The 25307-nt window shown below is 48.3% G+C and overlaps 1 protein-coding gene across 6 annotated transcripts in view; it reads right to left on the reverse strand.

Moving 5' to 3' along the window:
- Positions 1–25307, reverse strand: part of mrn (general transcription factor IIH subunit 4 marionette) — a 195012-nt gene that overhangs the window by 49881 nt on the left and 119824 nt on the right. For 3 of the 6 annotated variants that reach the window (XM_067092430.1, XM_067092424.1, XM_067092446.1), the window contains exon 3: positions 12274–12381. In XM_067092430.1, coding sequence (XP_066948531.1) covers positions 12274–12381 — 108 coding nt within the window. Of the gene's footprint in view, positions 1–12273; positions 12382–20956; positions 21523–22012; positions 23085–25307 lie in introns of those variants that run through there. The other 3 variants (XM_067092416.1, XM_067092438.1, XM_067092453.1) reach the window with 3 other exon arrangements.

Genomic DNA, 25307 nt, shown 5'->3' on the forward strand with positions numbered 1-25307 from the left:
CTCTTCAGATAGTGCCCTAATGCCCATACAGGAGTCAGGCTCCACAAAACGAGAGAGATGTCCCACTCAGGGGGCCTGAGTTCCCTGGGTGGGCAAGACTGTTTGAAGCTCTTCATCAGCAAAGATATCTCCAGGGAGGACGAAATATCAATGCCTTTCAACTTCAGGACCAAGGTTAAGGCCACCCTGTATCCTTTTACCACTGAAACTGATAAGAGCTTCTCCCGACGAAGATAGACGAGGAAATCCGCTACCTGCTGAAGAGTGGCTCCGACCGGAAAGTAACCTCATCTACAACACCAACCACAGAAGACGGCCCACTTACCCTGGTAAACCGCTGCTGAGGACTTCCTGAGGCATCCTGCCATCTCTATTGCTGCCTGGCGAGAAAAGCCTCTCGCTTGCAAGAGATGGTGGATAACCTCCAGGCGAGAAGAGACAGGGAGGCCACGGCCTGGTGGTACCGTTCTATGTGGGGCTGACGAAGCAAGTTGTGCGTGCCAGAGGGGAGGCTCTCTCGGAACATCGGAGAGCAGAGCCAGCAGGTCTGAATAACAAGCGGCCTCTGGACGCTTGGGGGCCACCAGGATCATTCGAAGGTTCGTCGACACCAGAACTCGATTGAGAACTGGGCGAAGGAGACAGAACGGGGGAAAGGCATACACTTCGAGGTTGTCCCACGAATGTTGGAAGGCATCGTCTGCAGCTGCCCACGGGTCCGGTACGACAGAGAAGAAGGTTGGAAGCTTCCTGTTGTACCGGGTGGCAAACAGGTCCACTACTGGACACCCCCACAGGTCGAAGAGCCTGTCCGCCACGCTCTGATGGAGGGACCACTTGGATCCCACTACCTGATCCCGACGGCTGAGCATGTCCGTCAGGACATTCCTCTTGCCTGGAATGTACCTGGCTGACAGCTCCACAGAGTGGGCGACTGCCCATTGGTGCACCTGCAGCGTCAACTCGTGGAGAGCTTGGGAGACAAGACCCCCTTGCTTGTTGACGTACGCCACTACGGTCGTGTTGTCGCTCATCAATGCCACTGAGTGTCCCATCAAACGGTCCCGGAAGCACCAAAGACTTAAGAACGGTGCCTTCATCTCCAGGACATTGATGTGAAGGTGCTTGTCGTGTTGGTCCCACACACCTGAAGCACCGAAGACTTAAGAATGGTGCCTTCATCTCCAGGACGTTGATGTGAAGGTGCTTGTCGTGTTGGTCCCACACACCTCGATGCGTCTGAAAAGAGAAGCATGTCCGGAGGGCGAGAAGACAGAGGTGTCCCTATGCAGGGGTTCCTGTTGTCCAACCACCAAGCGAGATTGTCCCTCACCTCCTGAGAGATGGGGACGAGAACTGACTGGGGCTCCCGAGACTGATCCCAGAAGTCCCTCAGTCTCCACTGGAGAGACCGTAGGTGGAGCCGACCATGTGGAACGAGTTTCTCCAAGGATGACAGGTGGCTGATCACGACTTGCCACTGTTGAGCTGGCTGGTCCTGTTGCATCAGGAACTGCCTCGCCACCTTCTTGAACGTGCTGATCTGAGCCTGAGAAGGAAAGACTGCTTGCTGCTGTGTCGATCAGCAAGCCCACATACTGAGTCCTCTGTTTGGGGGTGAGATCCGACTTCTGGAAGTTGATCGCGATGCCTAGTTCGTGACACAACTCGAGGAAACAATCTCTGTCCTGTAGCAACTGCAAGCAGGAGCTTGCCAGGATCAACAAATCGTCAAGATACCTCAGTAGACGTATCCCGCACGAATGGGCCCAAACTGAAATGAGGGTGAACACTCTCGTGAACACCTGCGGAGCGGTCGACAGTCCGAAAAAGAGAACCTTGAATTGATAGACCACTCCGTTGAGGACAAAGTGAAGGTACCGATGAGACGATGGATGAACTGGCACTTGGATGTATGTATCCATCATATCGACCGTCAGCATGAAGTCGCCCTCCCTGATGGCCGACAGCACCATCCATACCGTTTCCATCTTGAACCATGTCTGGCAAACGAAACGATTCAGGATAGAGAGGTCGATCACTGGCCTCCAGCCGCCGGAAGCTTCTCCACGAGAAAGATCCTGCTGTAGAAGCCCGGTGACCAATCCTCGACAACTTCGATGTCTCCCTTGCTCAACACAGTTTTGACCTACTGAAGAAGGGCCTGTTTCTTCAGGGGGTTTTGGAGATAAGATGGGAACTGGACCAGAGTGTTGGTGAGGGGAGGCGGCAACTTGAAGGGTAGAGAATATCTCTCCCGGAGCACATCCACTAGCTAGGTCTCTGCTCTGTATCACTGCCACGTTGCCCAATGGCTTGATAGGAAAACCCCCATTGACGGCAGCATCTGAGGGGGCTCGCCGTCCCTAGTGAGCCCCTTCCCTCTTCTCCTTTGCCTTACCTTTCCTCTTGGGGACTTTGCAGTTCCTTCCACGGAGGCAAAGAAGCAAAGGACTGGACTTTACCCCGAGCGCCCATCGAAGCACCAGATTTCTTCAGGGCTGGGGTGCTAGCCTGGTTCACCGACTGGGCCGCAGGACAAGAGGGCTTCGCAAAACCTTTTGTCGCTGCCTGATGGACAAGACAGTCGCGTTCGTCGGTCTTTCTCTTGTCCACTGCAGCATCCACCTCTCCCCTGGGGAAGAGGGAGGTGGAGTCCAGAATGGGTCCACTGTGCAGAGAAACTGCAGCTTCAGTGCCCACTGATCTGAAGATCCGGGATAACACCGCATCCCTTCTCTTCAGTACCAGGTTTGCCTAGAGGTTTGCTGTCTGGTGGGTTATAAAGGAGATAGCCTTCCCCCCAGACTGGCAAAGACTCCTGAAGGTCGGGTCTTCGCTCTGAGCACCAGATGAAGATGTAATTCTCGACAACGTGAAGTCCCAGTTGTCAAGCCAAGAGATCGCTTGGAGGGCAGACAGAGCCGTACCGTCCAAAACGTTCAGCTCAGCTTGCGAAAGAAGCGCCTGCTCTCCTGTCAGCTGAGCCGAAGTGGCACCAGGCGCCAAACGAGTCAGTCCTGGCTCCACGATCTTCTGCTGCAGTGCACCTTCCGATGGAATGTAGTACTTCTTCTGCCTCGGGAGAGGGGGAGGTAACAGCTTGGGGGAACGAGTCGAGCGAAGTGAAGACGATGGTTCGGAGACCAAGTCGTTCACCTGCTTGAGGGCACTGTCCGCCAAGGGAGACCACGGTAGACCAAGAGAGGGTTTGGGCTCCCTCTTGGAAGCGTAGAACTCCTCCAACCTGGACGATTGTTCTTCCAAAGAAGCTGGAAGCGGTTCCTCCAGACCACTGTGCTGACGGATCAGCGCAATGACCTCTACAAAAGCCCTCTGCATTTCCGGAGTGTCCAGATCTCTCAGAAGAGGACCCTCCGAGAGACGGTCATCCGGAAAGGCCCCACCCGCAGGAGAGCCCGAGACAGACCCCGACTCTCTGCCTCACACAACAGAAGCATATGACCTCTTGCTCACTTGGAGCAAGGGAGGGCCAGACGCGCCTGAAGTTAATCGCCCAAGGGCCTCAGCCCCAGCAATCCTACCGACCCCCTGTTTCCTCCCAGAAAATCCCAAGGAAGTTGAGGGGGTGGGAGAGACAGAGCAAACACTACCATCGCGTCCGCAGGTATACCCAGTGGAGGCGATGGACCCCTCACAATCTCCAACCCGCAGTGGAGGATCATGAGAGGACCTAGTTGGACTTACTCGCCTGGGCGAGCGACTGTCACGACGATCAAGGGACGGTCTCCTCACAGCCGATCCACGCTCTGACGCTGGATGGGCCTCTGCAATGGGGCATGCAGAGGAGATCAACGCAGGAGTGCGGATTGCTGATTGGAGGCTGCTGTCCCTGTCGTCTGGGCGTGTTCTGACCTTCTTTGGCATCGAAACAGATGAAGAAAGCTGCGGGGACCTCTTTATGGTTCCTCCTGACATCTTCGGGGACGAGATGTCCTTGGGCACCCTCCCCGCCGAACCTTTGTTTGATTTGGGCAAGGGCGATGGTTTGGGTGGAGGAGAAGCCCGAAGGCTCTTCCCCTTCCCCCGTTCTGTGCTCGAACTTGCAACGGGAGTCAAGACCGCAAGGCCTCCTGTAGGAGACCGTGCCTTCGGTGACACATGCTTGGGAGACGCCGAAACGGAACCAGTCCGGGAGGACAAAGCCCCCGAACTGTCTGAGGAGGGTACCGAGGTGCCCTTCCCAGCGAGAGAACCAGCAGTCTTTCCTCAAGGGGAGGACTGCACCCCCTTAGAAGAACGAGTCTTCTTAAAGGGGGGAGGGACCGTCCTCCCCTTCCTAGCCCAATTGGACTTAGAAGAGGGAGGGGAAGAGGTAGACAAAGACGCAGACGAGGATGACGACGACAATGACGAAGAGGAAGACGAAGATGGGGATGGTTGATGAGCTTGCTTCATCTTCTTCTTCTTCTTCTTTTTATCAAGCAGAGACAGCAGCAGGAGCAACTAGCCGAGGTGACTCGTGCTGAGAGTGTCCGCTGACAGGAACAATAGGCGACGAAGGAACATTGGGTGTTCCGGAGAGGGTGCGGGTAACAGTGGAAGCGAGGCAGGAGGCGTGAGAGTGTAGCCGGGAGGTGGTGGAACAACTGAACAGACCGGACCGGCCAGCATCGACACTGAAATGGCAGGGGTAGGAACCGCACCATATGCATGATGAGTTCCCACCGAAGTTACCATGCTCCTCGGCAGCACAGCAGTAACGGTGGTGGTCGTGAGAGCATCCACCGTGTGAGTAGGTGGGGGGAGAGAGTAGTACTCCTGCCCACCCAGCAGAGCTGATATGCTCAAGGAGCGAAGGCAGATCAGGGTTGCCAACCATCCCGAGCGACTCTCACACCTGACTCAAACCCAGCACAGAAACCAAACCTGAGGAAGACAAAGGCGGGCAGGGGCTCCCCACTAACCCAGGGATCAGGAACTCTGGGCGAGGGGGGAGAACTGAGAGGAGTGTAGGCTAGGTCGACCGATCTTGCCTCCTCTGTGACCACGGATATAGACACAGGGGACAGGGAGATAGATTCCGTCAGGGGCAGTAAGGGAAGGCCATCGGGACTCAGATAAGATTGAGAAGGATTAACAACTATCGGAGTCGAAGACAGCCCCTCCGACGCCTTAGATTCCTTCCGTTTGTATCTGGGCCTCCGGAGAGTACCTATCCCACTGCTCGGGGGACCAAAGCCGACACTCATCACAAGGGTCATCAACAGTACAATCAGGGGGGTCCTTGCTCCCTTTGAGACATTTTAAGCAAAGGGAGTGGGGGTCAGAATCCGCACTACAACACAAGGCGCCGCATTTCTTGTCCTTGCCAGGGCAAATCCGGCACACAGGCTTATCCAAGTCATGGGTTTGTAAAAGATCATCCATATTACAAACATGCACAGATATACAGGGGAACAAGCCAAAATGAAAACAGGAACAAACACACTGTGAAAGGGTTGAAGCTTTAGCATCCAGGAAAGTCCAAGCAGAGAGTCAGGAAAACATGTCCGCTTCAGACGAGGCCGGAAAGTAAAGTGAATGCGTGAAGCTGGGTGGTTGGTACCATGGGCTTCCCACTGTTACCAACCACATGCCTAGCTGGTAGCAATACCAACACATACCTTGTAAGTCTTTAGCGGCCAGTTCAGCTCCGGCGAAAGTATTCCCCATATGTAAAGGACCAAGGGTTTTTATTTGTGTGGGAACACCACCTAGTTAGCCAGAAGACAATAAAGATAACAGAAACACAGAAGCATCATACCACAAAGTACTGCAACTAGAATAATCCTGACTTTTAATGATGTTGCTACTGATAAAAAGTGCCACGAGCAACTCTGCATGGAAATGTTATAAAGCACTAATGACATTTGTATGTACTTTTATTTAATATGACATTTTATAATAAAATAGTTTTATATATATACTTACAAAGTAATTACATTGCTATTAGTTCCTACTTTTCGTGGCAATTTAAGTTTTAAAAATTTCAAGGTAGTGCTCATGTTGTTTTGGTGTAGGTAACAGATCCCGCCCACTTTCAGGGATGAATAGGTACAACCAGCTCAGGTATTCAATTTGTTCATGTATAATGTCCATTAGAGGGGAGGTGGGAGAGTTCCGATCATGTAATTACTTGGTAAGTATATATAAAACTTTATTTTATTATAAAAATGTCATTTTTATATAAGTAACTTACCAAGTAATTACATTGCTGAATCCCACAGAGAAAGGAGGTGGGATACATGGACACTTAACTACTCAAAAACACTCAGTAATGGAGATGAATTTGAAATAGACAGGTAGCCAGCATTGTACAATGCTTGTTGTAATCTTACCTGTTAAGAGCTACAGCAGATGGGTATGGCCTCTGGTTGGTGGTCATCATCAACCTATAGTGGTGCAACAGTCCTTAGTGGGTGCTTTGCCGCCAAGGAGTACTCCAATGATTGACAAGGCCTTGTACAAAAGGGTATGCTCTTCCCCTGTGCGCAGTACAAGAAAAAAATTTGACCAAATATATTGTTACCTACATCTTACATAAAACACCAACCCATCCGTTAGAAGACTGATGGGTACTCTGGGTACTTAGTCCCCCCAGGCTCCCATAACCCAATCATCTAAATTAAAGACAAGGAGATAGAGAAATAGGAGACATGCTCTTACCCTTCCTCCCCCAGTACCAAGCCAGCCATGGATAACGATCTTAATTTACTGCAGTTTTCATAAGTGATTTCTACATCAAGCAAATAATGAGACAAACACAAATCTGCACATCCAGTACGTAGATTGTAGTCTGACAGTGACAGATTGCGTTTAAAAGCCAGTGAAGGGGCGACTGCCCGGGCTTCGTGGGCTTTAACTTTCAATAAAAGTAGGGCCTCTTTCTGAATTCCCCTGTGGGGTTCAGAGATCATTTCTCTACGAAAGAGGGATATCGCATTCTTGGACGTAGAACGAGATATGTTCTTTACAGAACACCAGAGGTTATGAGGGGGGCTTCTGATGCTCCTAGTCCTCTTCATAACAATTCAAGGCTCTGACCGGACAGAGAATTCTCTCCTGGTCTGTAAGTCCCAGGATGTCTGTAAGGTTCTTTATAAAGAATGAACGGGGCCAAGGATTGGCTGGGATTTCGTTCTTCACAAGAAACCCAAGGGTAAAAATGCAGACCGCATCACCTTGTGAAAAGCTAACCTGCTTGTCCAAGGCCTGTAATCCACTAACTCCTTTGGCTGTTGCTAGAGCAACCAAAAGAGTCTTCCTTGTTAAGGCTCTCAAGGAAAATGTATGAAGAGGCTTGAAGGGAGGCCCTGAGAGCCAACGAAGCACGACGTCTAGGTTCCAAGGAATAGAAGGCAGTCTGTGTTCCCTTGAAGTATTGAAAGATTTAATCAAGTCACTAAGATCCTGACTTGTTGCAAGATCCCAATGTCTCTGTTCTCTAAAGACAGAAATGAGCATGGATCTACAGCCTTTAATAGTCGAAGTAGCTACCCCAGAAGACTTCAGGAAGATTAAAAAATTGGCTATTTGAGCTAAAGTAGTCTCACAAGACAAGATACTATGTCTACGACACCAGTCATGAAAAAACTGACCACTTAGTCTGGTAGACGTTGGATGAAGATTATCGTCTACAGTTGGCAATAGCTGCCTTTGAAAATCCTTTCGCTCTGACAAGCTTCCTGACAGTCTGAAGCCTGTCAGAGCGAGAGTGGACAAACCTTGACGATAGTGGAGGAAATGAGGTTGTTTGAGAAAACTTCGATGCTGTGGAAGAAGTCTTGAGAATTCCACTAAGACACTGAGAAGGTCTGGGAACCATTCCCTTTGCGGCAAAACGGGGCCACTAGCATCATCAACGAGTTGCTGTGAGGTTGAAACTTGTTGATGACTTCTCTCACCATACTGAATGGTGGGAAGGCATATATGTTCAGGTTGGAACATTCCTGGAGCATTGCATCTGTTGCCCAAGCCAGAAGGTCCGGAACTGATGAGCAATACAGGGGAAGACGATGATTCTTCAACGTCTGCAAGAACGTTCATCTTGCCCTGAATGAAGCGGGTGATGATCCAAGTACAGTTGTTCTGGGCCCAAATGAGAAGATCTCTGGCCGCCTGTCAAAGAGAGAAAGAGTGCATGCCTCCTTGTTTCCTTATGTAGGCCAGCGCTGTCATGTTGTCTGAGTGGACTTCAATTATTTTGTTGTGTGTCACCGAAGCAAAATGCTGGAGAGCCAGGTCTATCGCTTTCAGCTCCTTTACATTGATGTGGAGCAATCTTTCTTCTTGCGACCACGTCCCTGCAACTTTCAAGTCCTGTAAATGAGCTCCCCATCCCAGGTCTGAAGTGTCTGAAAACAAGGTTAGGTTTGGGTTCAGAGGGAATAAAGACTTCCCTACCAGGAATCTCTCTTCTCCCACCCACCCCCAAAGGTCCTTTTTGAATTTGGGACTAATGGGGAAGACAAATGAGTCAGGAGACGTCTTCCTGCGCCAGCTGGCGTTTAGGAAGAACTGCAGGGGTCTCAGAGTACAGTCTCCCTAACAGCATAAACTTCTCGAAGGATGAAAGAGTGCCCAAGAGGCTCATCCACTCTTTGGCTGAGCAGGAAGGAAGCATGAGAAATTTCTAAATCGTCTGCAGGCAGGAAAGAATTCTTTTTTTGACGGAAAAGCCCGAAAACTTTGAGAGTCTATCAACATCCCTAAATAGACGATCGACTGAGTCGGGACTAGTTGTGACTTGGAAAAGTTGATCAGAAGGCCCAGATCCTGGACAAGGGAGAGAGTCTTCTGTAAGTCCTCCGTGCAACGGTTTCTCGATGGGGAGCGTAGGAGCCAGTCGCCTAGATATATAGGTATATATTGATGCCCATTAAATGTAGCCACTTTGCTACTGGGGCGAGAATCCTGGTGAAGACCTGTCAGGCCATTGAAAGACTGAAACAGAGGTCACAAAACTGGTAGATCCAGCCCTGGAATACGAATCTCAAGCACTTTCTGGATTCTGGGTGGACTGGAACATGAAAGTATGCATCCTCCATGTCTATCGTAACCATCCAATCCCCTTGATGAATGGAGGACAGCACTGACTGACTGGTTTCCATCCTGAATTTCGTTGTCTTTACGAAGAAATTCAGAGCACTTAAGTCCAGGACAGGTCTCCACCCTCCCGATGACTTGGGTATGATGAAGATGCGGTTGTAAAACTCCTTCAAGTTCGTGTCTTTCACAACTTCTGTGGCCCTTTTTGAGCAGAGAGGTAACCTCCTTTGACAGTGCCTAAAACCTCTGTGAGCTTCTGGAGTAGGCTGTCAAGGTGATGGGCACTGATGCCAATGAGGGCTTTGCACTGAATGGGATTGAGTACCCCACTCTCAAAACTTCTATCACCCATGGTTCTGCACTCCTGACTTCCCATTTCCTCCAAAAATGGAGAAGTATTCCTCCCACCAGCACACAGAGGACTGGATCCTCACTTGCTAGAGGAGGGTCTGGTATATGATTTGATGACAGTGCGTACCGCACAGGGATTGGTACGTGGTCGGGATTGATACCTTGTTCTGCTGCCATGAAAAGGCCGCTATTGCCGAGGAGAGGCCACCCTTACGCTAACAGGTGTTGCAGGGTCCGAACTGGCTGCTTTGGGCATTTAGCAGACTGCGTTAGCCAGTCCTGGGGAGTCTTCTGAAGCTCCGAAGCTACATGCTCCAAAGTAGCCCTGGGAAACAGACTATCTCGATCCAATGGGGCAAAGAACAGAGATGATTTCTGAGAAGGAGTGACTACTCTAGTGACAAACGAATACCCCAGCTCCCTCTTCTTCAATGCGCCCTAAGGCAAAGAGAGTAGCTAATTCTTGCAATCCATCACAAACTGCCTTATTTGCACAGAATAAAACTCCTAGCCAGTCTGCAGTAAAATTGTCCGGTAGAGCTGTGCAATCTTCAGTCTTCTTTGTCAAAGCTCCCACTGTCCAATCAAGAAAGCAGAATGATTCAAAGACTTTGAATAAGTCTTTCACTAAATGATCCAACTCCATAGACGAAAAGCCTATCTTGGCTGAAGGACAAGGTCGAAGAAGAAGCTAGGTCCTTTTGTTCTTGCACTGTAGTCGAAGGCTTCCTTAAAAGGCTCAAGATGTTATCGAGACGATGATAATCGGTTCCAGAGAGGAGTCTTGTGCCACCGGAACACTGACACTAGTCAAAGCTGGCTGCGTTGGACGATCAGCAGTAGTGGTATGAGATGTTAAATGCTTGTCAGGATGTGGCGTCAAACGAGGTGGTGAGTGTGGCAACTGAGCCCGGTGAGGCTTCACAAGAGACATATGACGACCTGGTGCCAAACAATGGTCGGAGTGCTCAGCTCAGACAGCCCGCTCACTTCAGGTGTTCAACATCCACTGGACGTTCGACTGCTATCGAACGTTCGAAACGTTTGAAAAGCACTGTAGTACCACCAACTGGCTGCTTGATGCCAGCCAACTGCCAGGCTCCAGACGAGTGATTGCCCACATACAACGATCAGACGCGAAAAGGTGGTTGGAGAGCTCAGCTCGGAAAGCATTCGCACCTCCACTTGGGCGCTCGTAATCCACTGCATCAACATACATCACTGGGTGTTCGACTGCTATTGAACGTTCGAAGTGAACAGCAGTATCACCAACTGTCCTCTTGACACCAGCAGAACGCCTGGTGCTAGACATGCAATCAGTCATAATACTGCCTCCCCTCACTGGGCACTTGGGCGACGCTGAACACACCCCCACTGGGCGCTTGGCTGATACTGGCCGATCGGCACTCTTCTTAAATGAGGGTTACGGTACACGCAACTTGGGAGACATCAGGACTTCTTCCTGGTCCCAGGAGCTGCATAAAGGTTCAGAAATCTGTCCTAGATCTCTGGAACGCTTAAACGTAAGCAGAGGATTGCGCTTGGGAACTGCTGACTTTTACAACAGTATGACTGCGCCTCTTGCCCACGTCGGAATCGGGGTCCCTCGCCAATACGGCATGCACATATACTCGTAAGACTTTTCAATGGCTATTCATCAAAAACTGTGGACAGCAAGATCGACTGAGGAGAAACTATCCAGAGGCAAAAGTCCCTACAGACACCCATGGACCAACAGTATGCCCCCTCCCAGGTTTAGGGGAGTCTGACAGGGACAGAGTTTAGATCTGTAAGATTCCTTTCCAGTGGCTGTCTGTCGATATCTGGGACCAACAACAGGCTGAACTGAGGGGACAGCTACCCATGGGCAAACCCCACCGACCTCCCTTGGACGTTCGGTTTACCTCCTCCAGGTTTAGGGGAGTTTGGCAGGGACCTAGGTCTAGGAGTGTCAGCAGGATGAGTAGCCACCTCCTCCACTGACACGGCACTTATACTAATACTTTTTGCACCTAACTGATTCATCAAGATCTTAACAGAAGCGCGCAATGGGTTACTGTATCTACCATAACACAAAACTTCTTATCCACTTGGGCTTCAAGGTTGGCTAAGGCACTGGGTTCAGAAGGTAGGGAACCAGGTAAAGGAGTTATAGGTACAGATAGAGGACTTGGAATAAGGGAAAAAGGCTGTCATAGGAGTCGAAAGGGCAGACATCTCTGGAGAATGCTGCAACCTAACCTCGGCTTTAGCAGCCAACTTTCCCTCTCCGTCTCTTTGAAGTCTCGCTAAATGAGAATTTAAAATCTTCCATTTCCCCTGACCCCACTCCTTACACTCGTCACAGTCAATGTCAGGAGAAAAATTTTGCCCTCTACAAGAGATGCAGATAGTATGAGTGTCATACTCAGCAGATGTCAGTCTTGTCTTGCAGCCCTTGCTGCAATACCTATACTATGAGCACTTAAGTCAGACATATTCAGTCACAATTAAGGAAAAAGCTGATTTGCACTACCAAAAACTACGATCTACTTCATCAAATTCAGCAATGTCCATAAACAACTGGTGAAAACAAATCAAAACAAAAGCAACCCAGCAACCAATGTTCAGTTGACGAGCGGCAGGAACGAATTGAATACCTGAGCCGGTTGTACCTATTCTTCCCTGAAAGTGGGTGGGGTCTGTCACCTACACCAAAACAATATGAGGGCCACTGCGAAATTTTTAAGACTTAAGCTATTGCGAGAAATGGGAACTAAATAGCAATATAATTACTTGCTAAGTTACTTATGTAAAATCTTTTATTTCCCAATTAGTTCATATTTCCTAAAGATAAGAAAAAATTTCATGATGCCTTGATACAATACATACTTGCCAGGTTCATGAGGTGGAATCCACGAAGCAACTGTCACATGTTGGATTGGTTTGAGCACAAAAAACACCCTTAATATGAAATGACGGCTTAGCTCTGGAAGCTCCCTATAAGTGAAAAATATGTTACAGTATTTTAAATAACATTTACATGTCTACAGTACATTATATTAACAATACAGAAATTACATAACTACAAAAATATTAACAAAATAAAAACCTTCCACTACACATGTACAGTAATTCATAACTAATACCTAAAAAGTTCCAATTTTTCATGTATTAAGAAATACAAGACCTAAAATAATTTTGGTTTTACAACTATAGTACTATATAAAATCACAATTTTTGAAAGTAAACTGTATTTTTCCTAACTATACAAACCTGAGGTCCTTTACATTAGGAATTACTTTCATCGTAGCCTGGAGACGGCCGTTAAACTCTTGAGCAAAGTGGTTAGGCAGTAACTACCGCCAGGTAGGCGAGAATACCCATCTGCCTGGATGTAAACATTCCAGTTTGCCTTTCGGTCCACGTTCAGATTGAGGGGTGGCATGAGGTGGGCAAAATATCTAATGTAAATGACCTCAAGTTTGTATAGTTAGGAAAAATACAATTTACTTTCAAAAATTGTGATTTGTTCAGATACGATATACAAACCCTCGGTCCTTTACATTAGGAGGACTCACTGGTTGGAGGGAGGAATCTGAATGAGTCTCCTGAACTGACTGGAGTTCTGCACACCTGGGCTACTCCTCCTGGTTGAAAGAGCAAGGGGGAGTACCCGAGCCTCTGACATATTGATTGGGGTGTAGGAACTGCAAGATCAAATGTCAGATACTGGACCTTTTCGCATGAGTGAGGAAATGTGACTCATACGAAATAGGCTGGAAGAATCTTAGAGTCGGAGGCAGTAAGGAAAAGCTGAGATAGGATTTCCCTTATTGCCAGACTCTCCTTCCTCCCCTTGCTAGAGGGAGAGGAATTACTTCTATGATTCTATGAGAAAAATACGAGTGCTCGATGTGTAGTCTTACCGCATCAGCACCAGGTCCAGCATGTGTGGTTCGAGTCCTATTTTCATCCTGAAGGAGAAATAGAAGGACGGAGAAGGAGGAGGAAGAGAGGCCAGTCACTCTCGGTATCCTTCTCACTTCCAGAACCAACACCTTAGGCGAGATGCTACTTGTCCTTTTGAAGGAGCCGGGTAAGAAAACACATGTTGAGCAGCCACCACAGGGCCAAGGAAAAAAGGTTACAAGGGCCTGTGGGCAAGACCATACGAAGACAAGAGTGTGGTCTATGAGACCCGATCTTACTTCCAGCCCGACAGAAACTTCCGGAATGCGAGGGATGGACCAAATCATCGGCTTCGTGAGCTCTCGGATGGAAGGTACCGGTATTGTCGTTGTCAGCTGCCGAGTACCTCCTTTGATCGCTTCATGAAGTCATGAGGAAGATGTGTCCTTAGGCACTTCTTCCTTGGGAGAGAGAGTACTAGCGAAAATGTTGACGACATCCAGGTTAGGAGTGTCGAGCCTTTTCGGAAAGTATCAGAGCTGCCAAAAGGACAAAGTAACGAATGATCTGGATCATCGATACAAAGTCCAAGGAGGAGGGGAACAAGGACAACTCGAACCTGACAATAGATGCCGAAGGATTCGGAGTCCACCTACGACATCCGAGGAGTCGAGGCATTGATCCCCTTCACCCAATCTTCCATCTTCTACGCCATGGCGGAGCAAGATGAGAGATGGTCAACGAGGCACATCTCTATCAATGACTCGTAAAGGGTGCATGCAGCATAGACAGGAACCCTAAGCGAGTCACATGCCATCAGGGAACAGTTCCTGGGACAGCAAGACCGAAGAAGCTTCTCATCCGTAGCTAAATCTTGACCGAGGAAGGCTAATTCAGATAGAAGACTTGGTCGTAAGTGCCTGCATTCTTCACAAATGAAAGGAAAGAAGCAACCCTCGGCAGAGCAGACGAGGAAGTCCAGACTTGAAGAGCGACTCTGACCCAAGAAGGAGTTCATGACGACACCCACCAGTGAAGACGGCCCCAGTCCTGGGAGTGTTGCAGAGGACTTCAAGAGATATCCAGCTATAGCCGCTGCCGCTCGGTGAGAAAGCCTATGCTTGCAAGGGAAGTTGGAAGGTCTCCCAGTCCCAAACACACTGGGATATACTGCCCAAAGAACTGCTTCTTGTGTGGCTGCTACAGGAGGTTGGGTCAAGCAGGATTCTTCTTGATGCCTCAGCTATCAGGTCGGGCGAGAGGTGAAGTCTTCTGGCATTTGTCTGTAACTCGGGGTGAGCAATGGTTGAGAACCCCTAGCGAAACAGACAAATACAGAGGGAAAAAAGTAGATATCAAGTTTCCCAGAAAGACAGCAACTTGAAAGACCCTCGCTGCTTCCAAAGCGTGAAACTCCTGTGCCTCTGCCCTTGGAGGGAGTCTTGACAGATCCCATGAAACCCTCCTCGGCCACCTGGTTGTACTATGAGACAATCGGGGGACCAACACCCAAAGCACACCAGGAAGCCAAACTCTGAAGAGCTCTCTCTGTTCATCTCGCGCCTCTCGGAACAACAGAGAGGAAAAGAGAATAGGTGAGGAGAAAGAGTACCCCTACCTGTCTTGCCAGAAAAACCAGCAGGAGAGGAGGACCGTGAGCCATAATCAACTGAAGGAGATTACTGCTACACGAGGGAAGGAGAGCACTTGTGCCGTGGCAAAGGGCTTTCCTGGGAAGAGCAAAAAAGTTCACTCGAACAGAGCTGCGAACCCGATTTGGAAAAAAACGAGTGGGCCAAGCCGATCGCGTGGGGCGTATGTGGTGGATGGGAGGCAGGTGGGGCAAGCCAAGCTGAGCTGAGCCAGTCTCGCCAGCGGGACCAAAGGGCTGGGTGGGCGAGCAAGCCAAGACATTCTTGTAAACACGACCAGGGGCCAAGCCAAGCCAAGTCGATTGCGCAAACACAATTGGAACTGGACAGGGCGGAACTTGTCTGCCGTGAACTATTGCTAGTTTCCTGAACTCTAAACTCCGAGGCCGAGGCCCCTCGAGAAGAAAGTTCAAAGGGGAATTCTGTGTCTGCTATCCTGCATGCTTGAACCCTAGGGTTCAAGACACAAGAAATGAAATCCGGCCGAGCAACCGAAGCAGCTGGCGGGCATTATCGAGACACCTGGCGTCTCGGCATCAAGACACCTGGAGTCTCGGCACCCAGACACCTGGAGTCGGCACCCAGACACCTGGGTGTCTCAGCACTTTCTCTTGTCCTGTGCCTCTCATCAGGAGCGCTCGTGATTCATAAATTGAGCTACCCACGAGACTTCAAAAATCAGGCGGCTGCTTTCAGTTTGCGAAGAGATTGAGAGAGCCAGGCACAGAACCAGTCTTAGACGCAGACTTCCAAGACTGGCAAGAGACCGCGCTCTCACGGCCCCCGAAACGCCAGACCCCACAGGAGAATGCGAATCGGTTCCTGCCTGAGGGCGGGAAGAGCCAACGAGAGAAACTTGTCTCCCAGAAGAGAGTCAGTCCCTTACAAGTCCTGCAGGAATCCCGAAGGAAACTCTTTCCTGCTTCTTCTGGTGTTCAAACCACTAGGATCGAGACACCACGTTGGGAACCCGACCGAGCACTGGCAAGCACTTGGAGTGCTTGTGGTGCTGGCGGGAAGGGCTGAGACACCTGGGTGCCTTGGCCCTTTCTCTCGTACTGCTCCTGAACTGGGCCGAGGAAATATTCTCCAGACCAGATCGGGATACTCGATATTCCATAGAATCTCGAGCACTCGGAGCGGCTCGCGAACGAGCTGCCAAAGCAGACACCATCTTAGAGGTGGAACCTCTAGGACTGGGAACGGGATCGCAGACTGAGTTCTGCATGCCCGTGGCTCCTGAAACACAAAACCCAGGGCTATGCAAATCGGTTTCCTAACCCGAAGTTAGGGAAGAGCCAATGAGAGACCCACTGCCTCCGCCTCCTCGGAAGGAGGCAGTCCCTAGACGTCCAAGGGTATCAAGGGGAAGAAACAGCCTTCCTCTCCTTTGGCCGACAGAGGTCTGTCTGATTCCCGGGACCCCCTTGGACCTCGGGAGAGGAAGGGAAGACAGAGCAGAAGACGAAATCGAAGATAAGATGAAAAAGACGGCGGCTACTTCCACAGGGTGGCTTCCTTCACCTCCACTCCGACATCTTCTACAGGATGGTGGACACGAAACATCGTAACCTCCAGGGCAGTCAGGCAGGAACACAATGGAAGCGGCCCAGGACACGCCCACCAGAAGAAGCAGCAGGCATGATCAGGACAGCTGATGCAGGAGCTACGGCAGTGGTTTGGAAGACAGGAGCTACTGCAATGGCTAGGAAAGTCACTTCCACAGGGCAACTTCGTTCACCTTCACGCCGACATCTACAGGATCGAGGACATCGTAGCCTCCGGGGCAGCTGGCAGGAACACAACAGAAGTGGCCCTTGGCACGACCGTCAGGAGATGAGGCAGGCATGATCAGGACAGCTGATGCAGGAGCTACAGCAGAGGTTTGGAAGACAGGAGCTACTCCAATGGCCAGGAACATCTCTTCCACAGGGGGACTTTGTTCACCCTCACACCGACATCTTCAACAGGACGGCGAACATCGTAACCTCCAGGGCAGCTGGCAGGAGCACGGCGAGGCGGCCATGGGCACGACCACTAGGGGAAGCAGCGGGCATGATCAGGACAGCCAATGCAGGAGCTACGGAAGCAGTTTGGAAGGCAGGAGCTACTGCAACAGACAGAAATGTCACATGAAAGTCACCAGCAGCGACAGGAACAATCAGGGTGGCTGTGGCAGGAGACCAGGAAGAGCCGCCCAGAGGCTGTTGTCGAGTTAACAAGAGCATAACACAGGGAACAGCAGGAGCAGGTGGACCACAGATATGCCAGAGGCAGTGCAACAGCATACATGAAGACCAGCGATGACAGCGATCGATCCACATCAGTGGGAACAGAATCAAAACTATCCCGAAATGGAAATATGTCATCCAGCCAGGTATTGTGGTCGATCCTGAACAACACTAATGAGCGTTGGGACTCCTTCATGCGAGATATCCCTGAGATATCCAGCCAACTACTGCTGTCTGCGATGCTCACTGTCAACCTGAAAGAAAAAGCAAATATGATTAGAGAGGGAAACTCCTCTTGCGACGAAGGAATTGCACTATGAAGCGAGAGGAGGTACCCAAGAAGAGGTCGTCCGATGCCACCCAACCCTCGCGGTCTTCGCCTGACGGCCCCACCCACCCTCCAGGTCTTCGCCCGACGAGTGAGCGAAGGGGGCGAAGGAGAGAGATCTCTACCAAAGGAGAGAAAAGGATGGAGGGGAGGCCACCAAGGGTGCTGTGGAAGCGTAACTTACAGATGATGCCCGCAACTTCCCAGCCGCCCTGCAACTCTCTAAATGCAGGCGGTGAAAACAACAATCATCACATGTAGGAAGGAAGTAGTCATGCCCTTGTACATGGAGGGCGGAAGCCCAGGAAGGGAAGCGAACTCTTACGTCCCGATCAATGTAGGGGAGCAAAGATATTACATCCCAATCTAATATTTCTGATTGTAAAGGGGAATGCCTTCAGTTTCTAAATAAAGGGCTACTGGACAGAAGCATTACCACTCGGTTTACGCTCCTTTAAATACGCCCTTGGCCGTCAACCCAAGTCACAGTGCAGGGGAATGACGGCTATGCAAGGTTATCACAAATTGTGGGTTTGTAATAATAAATATCAAACACACATAATATATACACAAAAATACATAAAGATCCCACTGAGATAATAAGAGCTTAACAACAGTCAGGCAAGGAGATCCGAAACCACATCTGCAACGCATGATGGCCGAAAGCAAACTGGAATGTTTACATCCAGGCAGGTGGGTACTCCTGCCTATCTGGCAGTAGTTACTGCCTAACCACCTTGCTCAAGAGTTTAATGGCTGTTTCCAGCCTACGCTGAAAGGAATTCCTAATGTAAAGGACCGAGGGTTTGTATATCGTGTTGGAACACTCCTGATGTAAAGGACCGACAGTTTGTATATCGTGTCGGAACAAACAGAATGGTGCCTGATACCACCTCTGCCAGACTTGCAGAAACCTCAAAAGAAAACAGTTCTCTTATGTGGGAATACAGCATTAAAAGCTATAGCAATCTGGGTCGAGGAGAACGCTTCTGCCTCGGTAAAGCACACTCCTGAGGAGAGTGGAGCAGCTCACTTGAGTCGAGCAGCGCACTCGGCTCTCCCGAGCCAGGCTGGCCCTGCAAACGCAGCTGGGGACTGGGAGGAGCACAGCTGGCTGGTGAGAACTGGCGCTATCCTCTAGACATGCCCCAGTCTTCTTGAGGCTGAAACCTCTCGGGGAGACTGGGCAGGGGACCTCTTCTCTGTCTCGCCAGTGTCCGGACCCAAGAGACTGGCGCACCTTTCTGGGAACCTTGCTTGACACCTGAAGAAGTGCCAGCAGGAAGAGTCAGAGCACCTGCTTGCCCGGACTCTTTCTCCCGTCCTGTGCTCGAGTCGGTACAGGGAGAGGTTTCTCCTGTACCAGACTGGGGTACCTGGGTCTCCTTAGAGACCTGGATACTCGGCGCAGCTCATGAAGGAGTGTCTGACACATACGCTGGCCTTAGAAGCAGGCTTCTTCGGCACAGCAGAGGGAGTGCAAACCATGTTCTGCACGCCCTTGGCTCCGGATACGACTGAGCCGGGGTCAACGAATTGATACCCTAGTCCATGGACTGGGAAGAGCCAATGAGAGAACCCATTGCCTTCCCTCTGGAAGGAGGCAGTCCCTTAGAAGTCTCGGGGCGAGACTTCTTGGGGGAGGGTGGGGGAGAGACAGGCTTTTTCTTCTTCAGCTGGCGAGCCTCAGAAGAAGAAGAAAAGGTAGCAGATGATGATGATGATGATGACGAAGGCGACACCTTCCTAGACCTCTTCAACTTCTTTGTCACCTTCTTCAGGATGGCGGTTAGGTCCCCCATCCAGGAGGGAGCAGCAGAAGACACAGGAGCAGCCAGGGTAGCCAGGGAAGCGGGTGCAACCAGGGTAGTGGAGACATTGGTGCTTGGGCCAGCAGCTACTGGGGCAGGTGAAACAGCACAGGAGCCAGGAAAGCCAGAAGACGGTGCATTGGTTGAGGGCATGGATGTAGCGGGAGCCAGGCAAGGCCGAGAGTCAGAATAACCCGGAGCCGGAACCGGAGTTGGGAATGAGCGTGGGTCGGCAACAGTAGGAGCAGGCAGATTTGTACAGCACCTTTGACGTGACCATACCTGAGGGGCCAGGCAGAGATAACGGGGCCAGGAAGCCAGGAGGCAGTGGCACAGCATGGAGTGTGGCAGGAGCGGCAGACACCTGGGTGCCCAGGTGCGAGGCCACCGTCACAGGCAGATTGCCAAATGATGTCATGGTGACAGCAGACATGGTGGGCGTGGTGGCTGCGTGGGTAGTCACTGGAGTGCCAGAAAGATGAGATACCAGGCCCTCCAGTGATGGAAGGCCAGGAAGACCCAGGTGCAACCAGGTAGAAGTGAGGTTAGATACCTGGCCACCGGGAGACGCATCCACCACCAAACCTCAAGAAAAGGTTGGGTCAAAAAAGGAAGCCTCTACTCACTCTGGGGGAAAAATTCACCCCGGAGCGAGGAGAGGCCCCAGAGAGGATGTCCTGATCTTCTGCTCCCCCGTGGCCTTCCACACCCGACGAAATGAATGAGGAAGGGGAGGGGGAGTCCCCACCCAAGGGAGAGACAGCAAGAAGGGGAAGCTTGTCGGGAGGCAGAAACAATCCCGACAGGTTAGCCACCCAGGGAGTTGTCGGGGCGTATAACCCTCAGATGACGCCTTGGTGGGCTTCCTTCGGTACTGTCTCCTCCCCTCAAACTTCACCCACTGCTTGGTAGACCAGGAACAACACTCAGCACAGGGAGAATTGTGAGAATACACAAGTCCTCTGCAGGTGGGGCAAAGGGCAGGTGGGTCCATGGGTTCATATCTACACTTGAATGAGAAGCATTACACTTCTTCCCTCCCACCCCACGACATACATGCTGGGGGAAGGAAAGCTTACAGGGTTTGTCAACATTCATATTGCTAGCAGCAAGAAAAAACAAGAAAGATCCCACCGGGAAAACAGCTCAAAGGCGGTCAGGTCAGAGAGCGAGAAAACATGTCTGCAGCGCACGACGGCCGAAAGCAAATTGGAATGTTTACATCCGGGCAGGCAGTAATCCCGCCTCCCGACAATAGTTAATTGCCTAACCACCTTGTTCTAAGTTCAACGACCATTTCAGCTCCGCTGAAAGTAATTCCTAATGTAAAGGACCGACAGTTCGTATATCATGTCAGAACAATCCTAACGTAAAGGACCAATGGTTTGTACATCGTGTCGGAACAACTAGAATATTGTGTCCTGACCTAACCAAACCGAACCCAACCTAACCTTACTTAGGTGGTGTGCCCGACCTGGCTGGGGGCTTCGGCCCCTTGGACTCCCCCCCCCCGTTGTAACCCAGTAATAACTCGAACACGTGGAATGGCCTAGGCTACCCCTTAACGGTAGTGGGTCCAAATCATCTTTATTCATTCATTAAACAATGTTAACCACAAAGGAGGAGAACTGCACCGCTTACCTTAATTAATATCACTGCCGTCCAATCATGAGGGTACCAACCTCGGCTTCTTGGCAGTAATCGGGAGTTCATGTGAATCTGAAGTACTGGTTCCAGCTCTTATTGTTTTAAGCTGGGAAAGTAAATCAGAAGCAGGGGTGTCGGTGGCTTTTGAGGGGATAGACATATTTTATTAAATCCAGAAATGCCCGAAATTGACACGGAACAGATTCTAAATATCACTCAAGAGTTAAATTCATCAGTGGACACAATGTTTGGGAACACAATTTTATCGTGACACTGCATCTTGGTGGTCCAAGATGAACAAGAAAGGGTGACTGTGGGTCAGGGTGTAGGTCTAAACCATATTGATCAGACATTCTGATTGGTTAGATGTATTTAATCCCTGGCCTGAGGGAATGACCTGGGTCGGCGGGGCATGCGACTGGACAGAATTAAATTTCCCGCGATCATGTCGGGTCAACATACGATGGCAGCCTTAGGAACTACAAGACGAGAGGAGCGCCGCACTATGACCATCTTAAGAACTACGGGAGAGCGGTGTGCGTGGTACTGTTCAGTCAACTGGCTGAAAAAATTGTCTACTGGCAAACTCAGGCACACTGGCCAGGTAAGTTACTTTTCGGTAGGTATTGTCACGCTGAACAACTTTTATTCTATGCAATTTTTCATCTGGCATCATTGTTAATGAGCTATAGGCCTAGGCGCGTCCCGAGGATGGACAAACTACCCATATTTTGATTCCCAAGGAGCTAATACTAAACATGGCATCCCAAGGAGCTTCCGCCATGTCTTACGGCCTAACCTTCACATGGCCTAACAGGTTCACGGCCGAAAATAATACGGACTAGGATAATCGTCCCGAACTTAAGCATTCAGCCCGGATTTAATTAGCCTATCCAGAACGATACAATATCACTAAAAATTCTACAGCCTGGAGATAGGATGTGATAAACAATATTAATGAATTGTGATAATCATTAACTGGCACCATTTTTTACTACAAAAGTTTCGATACCGGCCAAGAACTCCAGCAACCCTTTTCGATTTCCTTACCTGAATACGGCTAAACATGTCGCTGGGTGATTATATAATTTATCCAACGTTTCCCGTGGAAGAGACTTCAAGTAATCCAATAAATTCTTGCAAGTTAATGTCTTTTCTCCATAAAAACTCATGATAATTACTCAATTTATGCCGACGGAATGGAAATGAAGTGCTAATAGTAGTAGTAGCAAAAACATCATTCCTTACAACGAAACTTCATTGTCTTGCGCCTTTTTCTTTTATCTAGCTGGTTTTGCTTTTATTTTTCTTCTTGTTAAGTTATGAAAAAAAAGAACCTTGAAAAAATGTTTGATACTTGTTTCAATGATAATAAAGCCACTGAATAATACTGCATTTACTTCTTACTCCATTACGAACGTGACTGCAACAGGTAGCGTTTATAATTTTTTTTACTGTATAAGCAGAAAGCTTGTATTTTTTTCTAATCATATTTGGTGGTTAAGTGGACACAGCGTATGCTATTTTTCATACATGAAGGGGCACATACAAATACACTACTCAAGGATTATTAAAAAAAAGAACTATGGAGATATGACACCAAATTCAAAGCGAACTGTTTCCAAACATAAGCGATTACTACTTAGGCCGAGGTGAATTTGGTGTGCGCCAAACCGGCGCCTCTATACACTCTGTTTTGACTCTTAATAATCATTTTGGTGGCCATAAATGTGTCACGTCACCATAGCGATCACTTCATGTCTTAATGAGGCGATTTCGTTTTAGTTATGTCGTATCTTCGTTCAACACATGTGGGAAAATAAAGTTCTTATTTGGTGAGTTTCATGTAAGGCATGTTCACATCGGACAGATAAATTCCACTTTAACATGCATCATGGCATCGGTAAAGACAGAGAGCTCATATAATCTCCACACTTTAGCAAGGGTCTACCTCTTGAATGTCGGTCAAATAACATGTAAACAAACTCATTTCATCTTAGTTTAGCCCAAAAGAACAGCATTAGTGTTTTTATCGCGACCTCTGGAGCACCTGTGGTACTATTTTTTCCGGAAGCGTGGCGTGCAAACTCGTAACGTTCTCTTATTCACCACAAAGCAAAACAAGAGTGAGAAAAACCGACACAACATTTTACATTATTTGCAGAGCTATGTATAGATATGTTATTTACATATTTCCCTATTTTGCTTGTAAAAATTTATAGAAGAAAATGAGACAATATCTGAAATAAGTCATCATTATGTGACTGCTAACAATAATACTATCTGCGGGTGATAAACATACAATAACGAGAGTAATAATGATTGTTAACATTCACATTATCGATCGATCAGAGAGAGAGAGAGAGAGAGAGAGAGAGAGAGAGAGAGAGAGAGAGAGAGAGAGAGAGTTGAATGAATGAGTTGAATGAATGAAGTTGTTGCTCAGGAAAAATAAAACAATAAAAATGCAGAACAGAATGAAGAAAAACAGTTTTTTCCTTCGGAGTGAGAAGCTTCAGTAAAAGTAAAGAGTGCTAATGTTGTTTAAAAGTCTAGCTAAGCTCCACGTCGTCTATAAAAACGGGCTACATTCCGGATCTAGACGGCGGGAGATGGGGAGTGGGGGGTGGCCAAGGGGGGGATGTTGGCCCTTCTCTTCGCAGGGTTTCGGGTGGGTTGGGGTGGAAAGGGGGGTGTCTGTTGAGACGTAGTTGTGCATTTAGTGGGTGAAGATAGTATTCTGTCACACAAGGGAGGAACATAAATTTCGTAGACGGACGAAAAACAACTCAGTCGAAGTTGTGTATCGGAAGCACTTTGTTGCATTACTGTCGGTGGCAATCTAGAGTTTTTAATTTGGAAAAATCACTGACTTGCTTACTACACACACACACACACACACACACACACACACACACACACACACATATATATATATATATATATATATATATATATATATATATATATATACATACACACACATTATACATATATATATATATATATATATATATATATATATATATATATATATATATATATATATATATATATATATATATATATATATATATATATATATATATCTGTGTGTGAAAGAACGACTAAGAAAGAATGAAGAACAGTAACTGGTGAAATGAGTGTACAAGTTATAGAGGTGAATGACACAGTGTGCGTTTAGAGTATTTGACATATTGCTGAAAAGCCTTATACCAAAATTCGGACTCCCATTGAACTTTGCATTCTCGATTTTGAGTCTCTAAATTTTATAACACAGTACAAAAGTTTATGATCAATACAGAACTATTTAAAAGAGAGAGAGAGAGAGAGAGAGAGAGAGAGAGAGAGAGAGAGAGAGAGAGAGAGAGAGAGAGAGAGAGTGTCTTACCTTGAGATTTATGGATTATACCTGATATCGTCAATTAGTCTCGGTACACCAACGCACCTGTCACTTTACGTTCGTGAATACTTGATTTACGACAGTATGAAATGTTTTGTGGTTCTTTTAGGCTACCTTTTATGCGCATGAAATTTGTTTTAATAAACAATCACATGAGCAGAAGTAACATTTATTCCATTAAGATGGATAAAGTGAATTTTATAACGACTGGTATAGGTAACCACAAGCAAGATATCCGTGTCATCTGGTTCAGCCTCGTCAGTATTCACGACCGTAAAGTGTCAGGTGCGTTGGTGTACCCAGACTAATTATATATATATATATATATATATATATATATATATATATATATATATATATATATATATATATATATATATATATATATATATATATGTATATGAGGCTATGTGCTGACGCAGAAGCTAGTTTTGATAGGAAGATGCCATAACATCTTAATAAATCTGTGCAACTGGATCTCAATCATCATGCGAAAACGCGCATCTACAATGACTCTCTCTCTCTCCACATACACAGACACAAAGGCACAAATATTTACTTAGATGCGATGAACACCGGAAGCAATATGCAAATGACGTGTCAGACAAATGACAGAATGTGTCACTTAGCATCTGAAGAATCTGTTGAGCAGACCTCTGAAGTCTGTTCTAAGTAGCCACAAATACCTCATTCAGAAATGATATAATTTCAAACTGTGTCATTTAAGTTTCATGCTAAAGAATTTGGTCTCTATGACCGATAATTATCCTTGTTAAATTTCTTGAAACTAACTTCTTAAAGGAGAGGGACGCTTGAAACTACCGAGCGAAAGGCTAAAAATATTTAGCAACATCTGCGGGCACATGTTAGGAAGACGAGGCGCATGAGAATGAACGTCCTGGAGGAGGAGGAGGAGGAGGAGGAGGAGGAGGAGGAGGAGGA

Source organism: Macrobrachium rosenbergii, chromosome 4 (assembly GCF_040412425.1).
Source record: "Macrobrachium rosenbergii isolate ZJJX-2024 chromosome 4, ASM4041242v1, whole genome shotgun sequence".
Lineage (NCBI taxonomy): Eukaryota > Metazoa > Arthropoda > Malacostraca > Decapoda > Palaemonidae > Macrobrachium > Macrobrachium rosenbergii.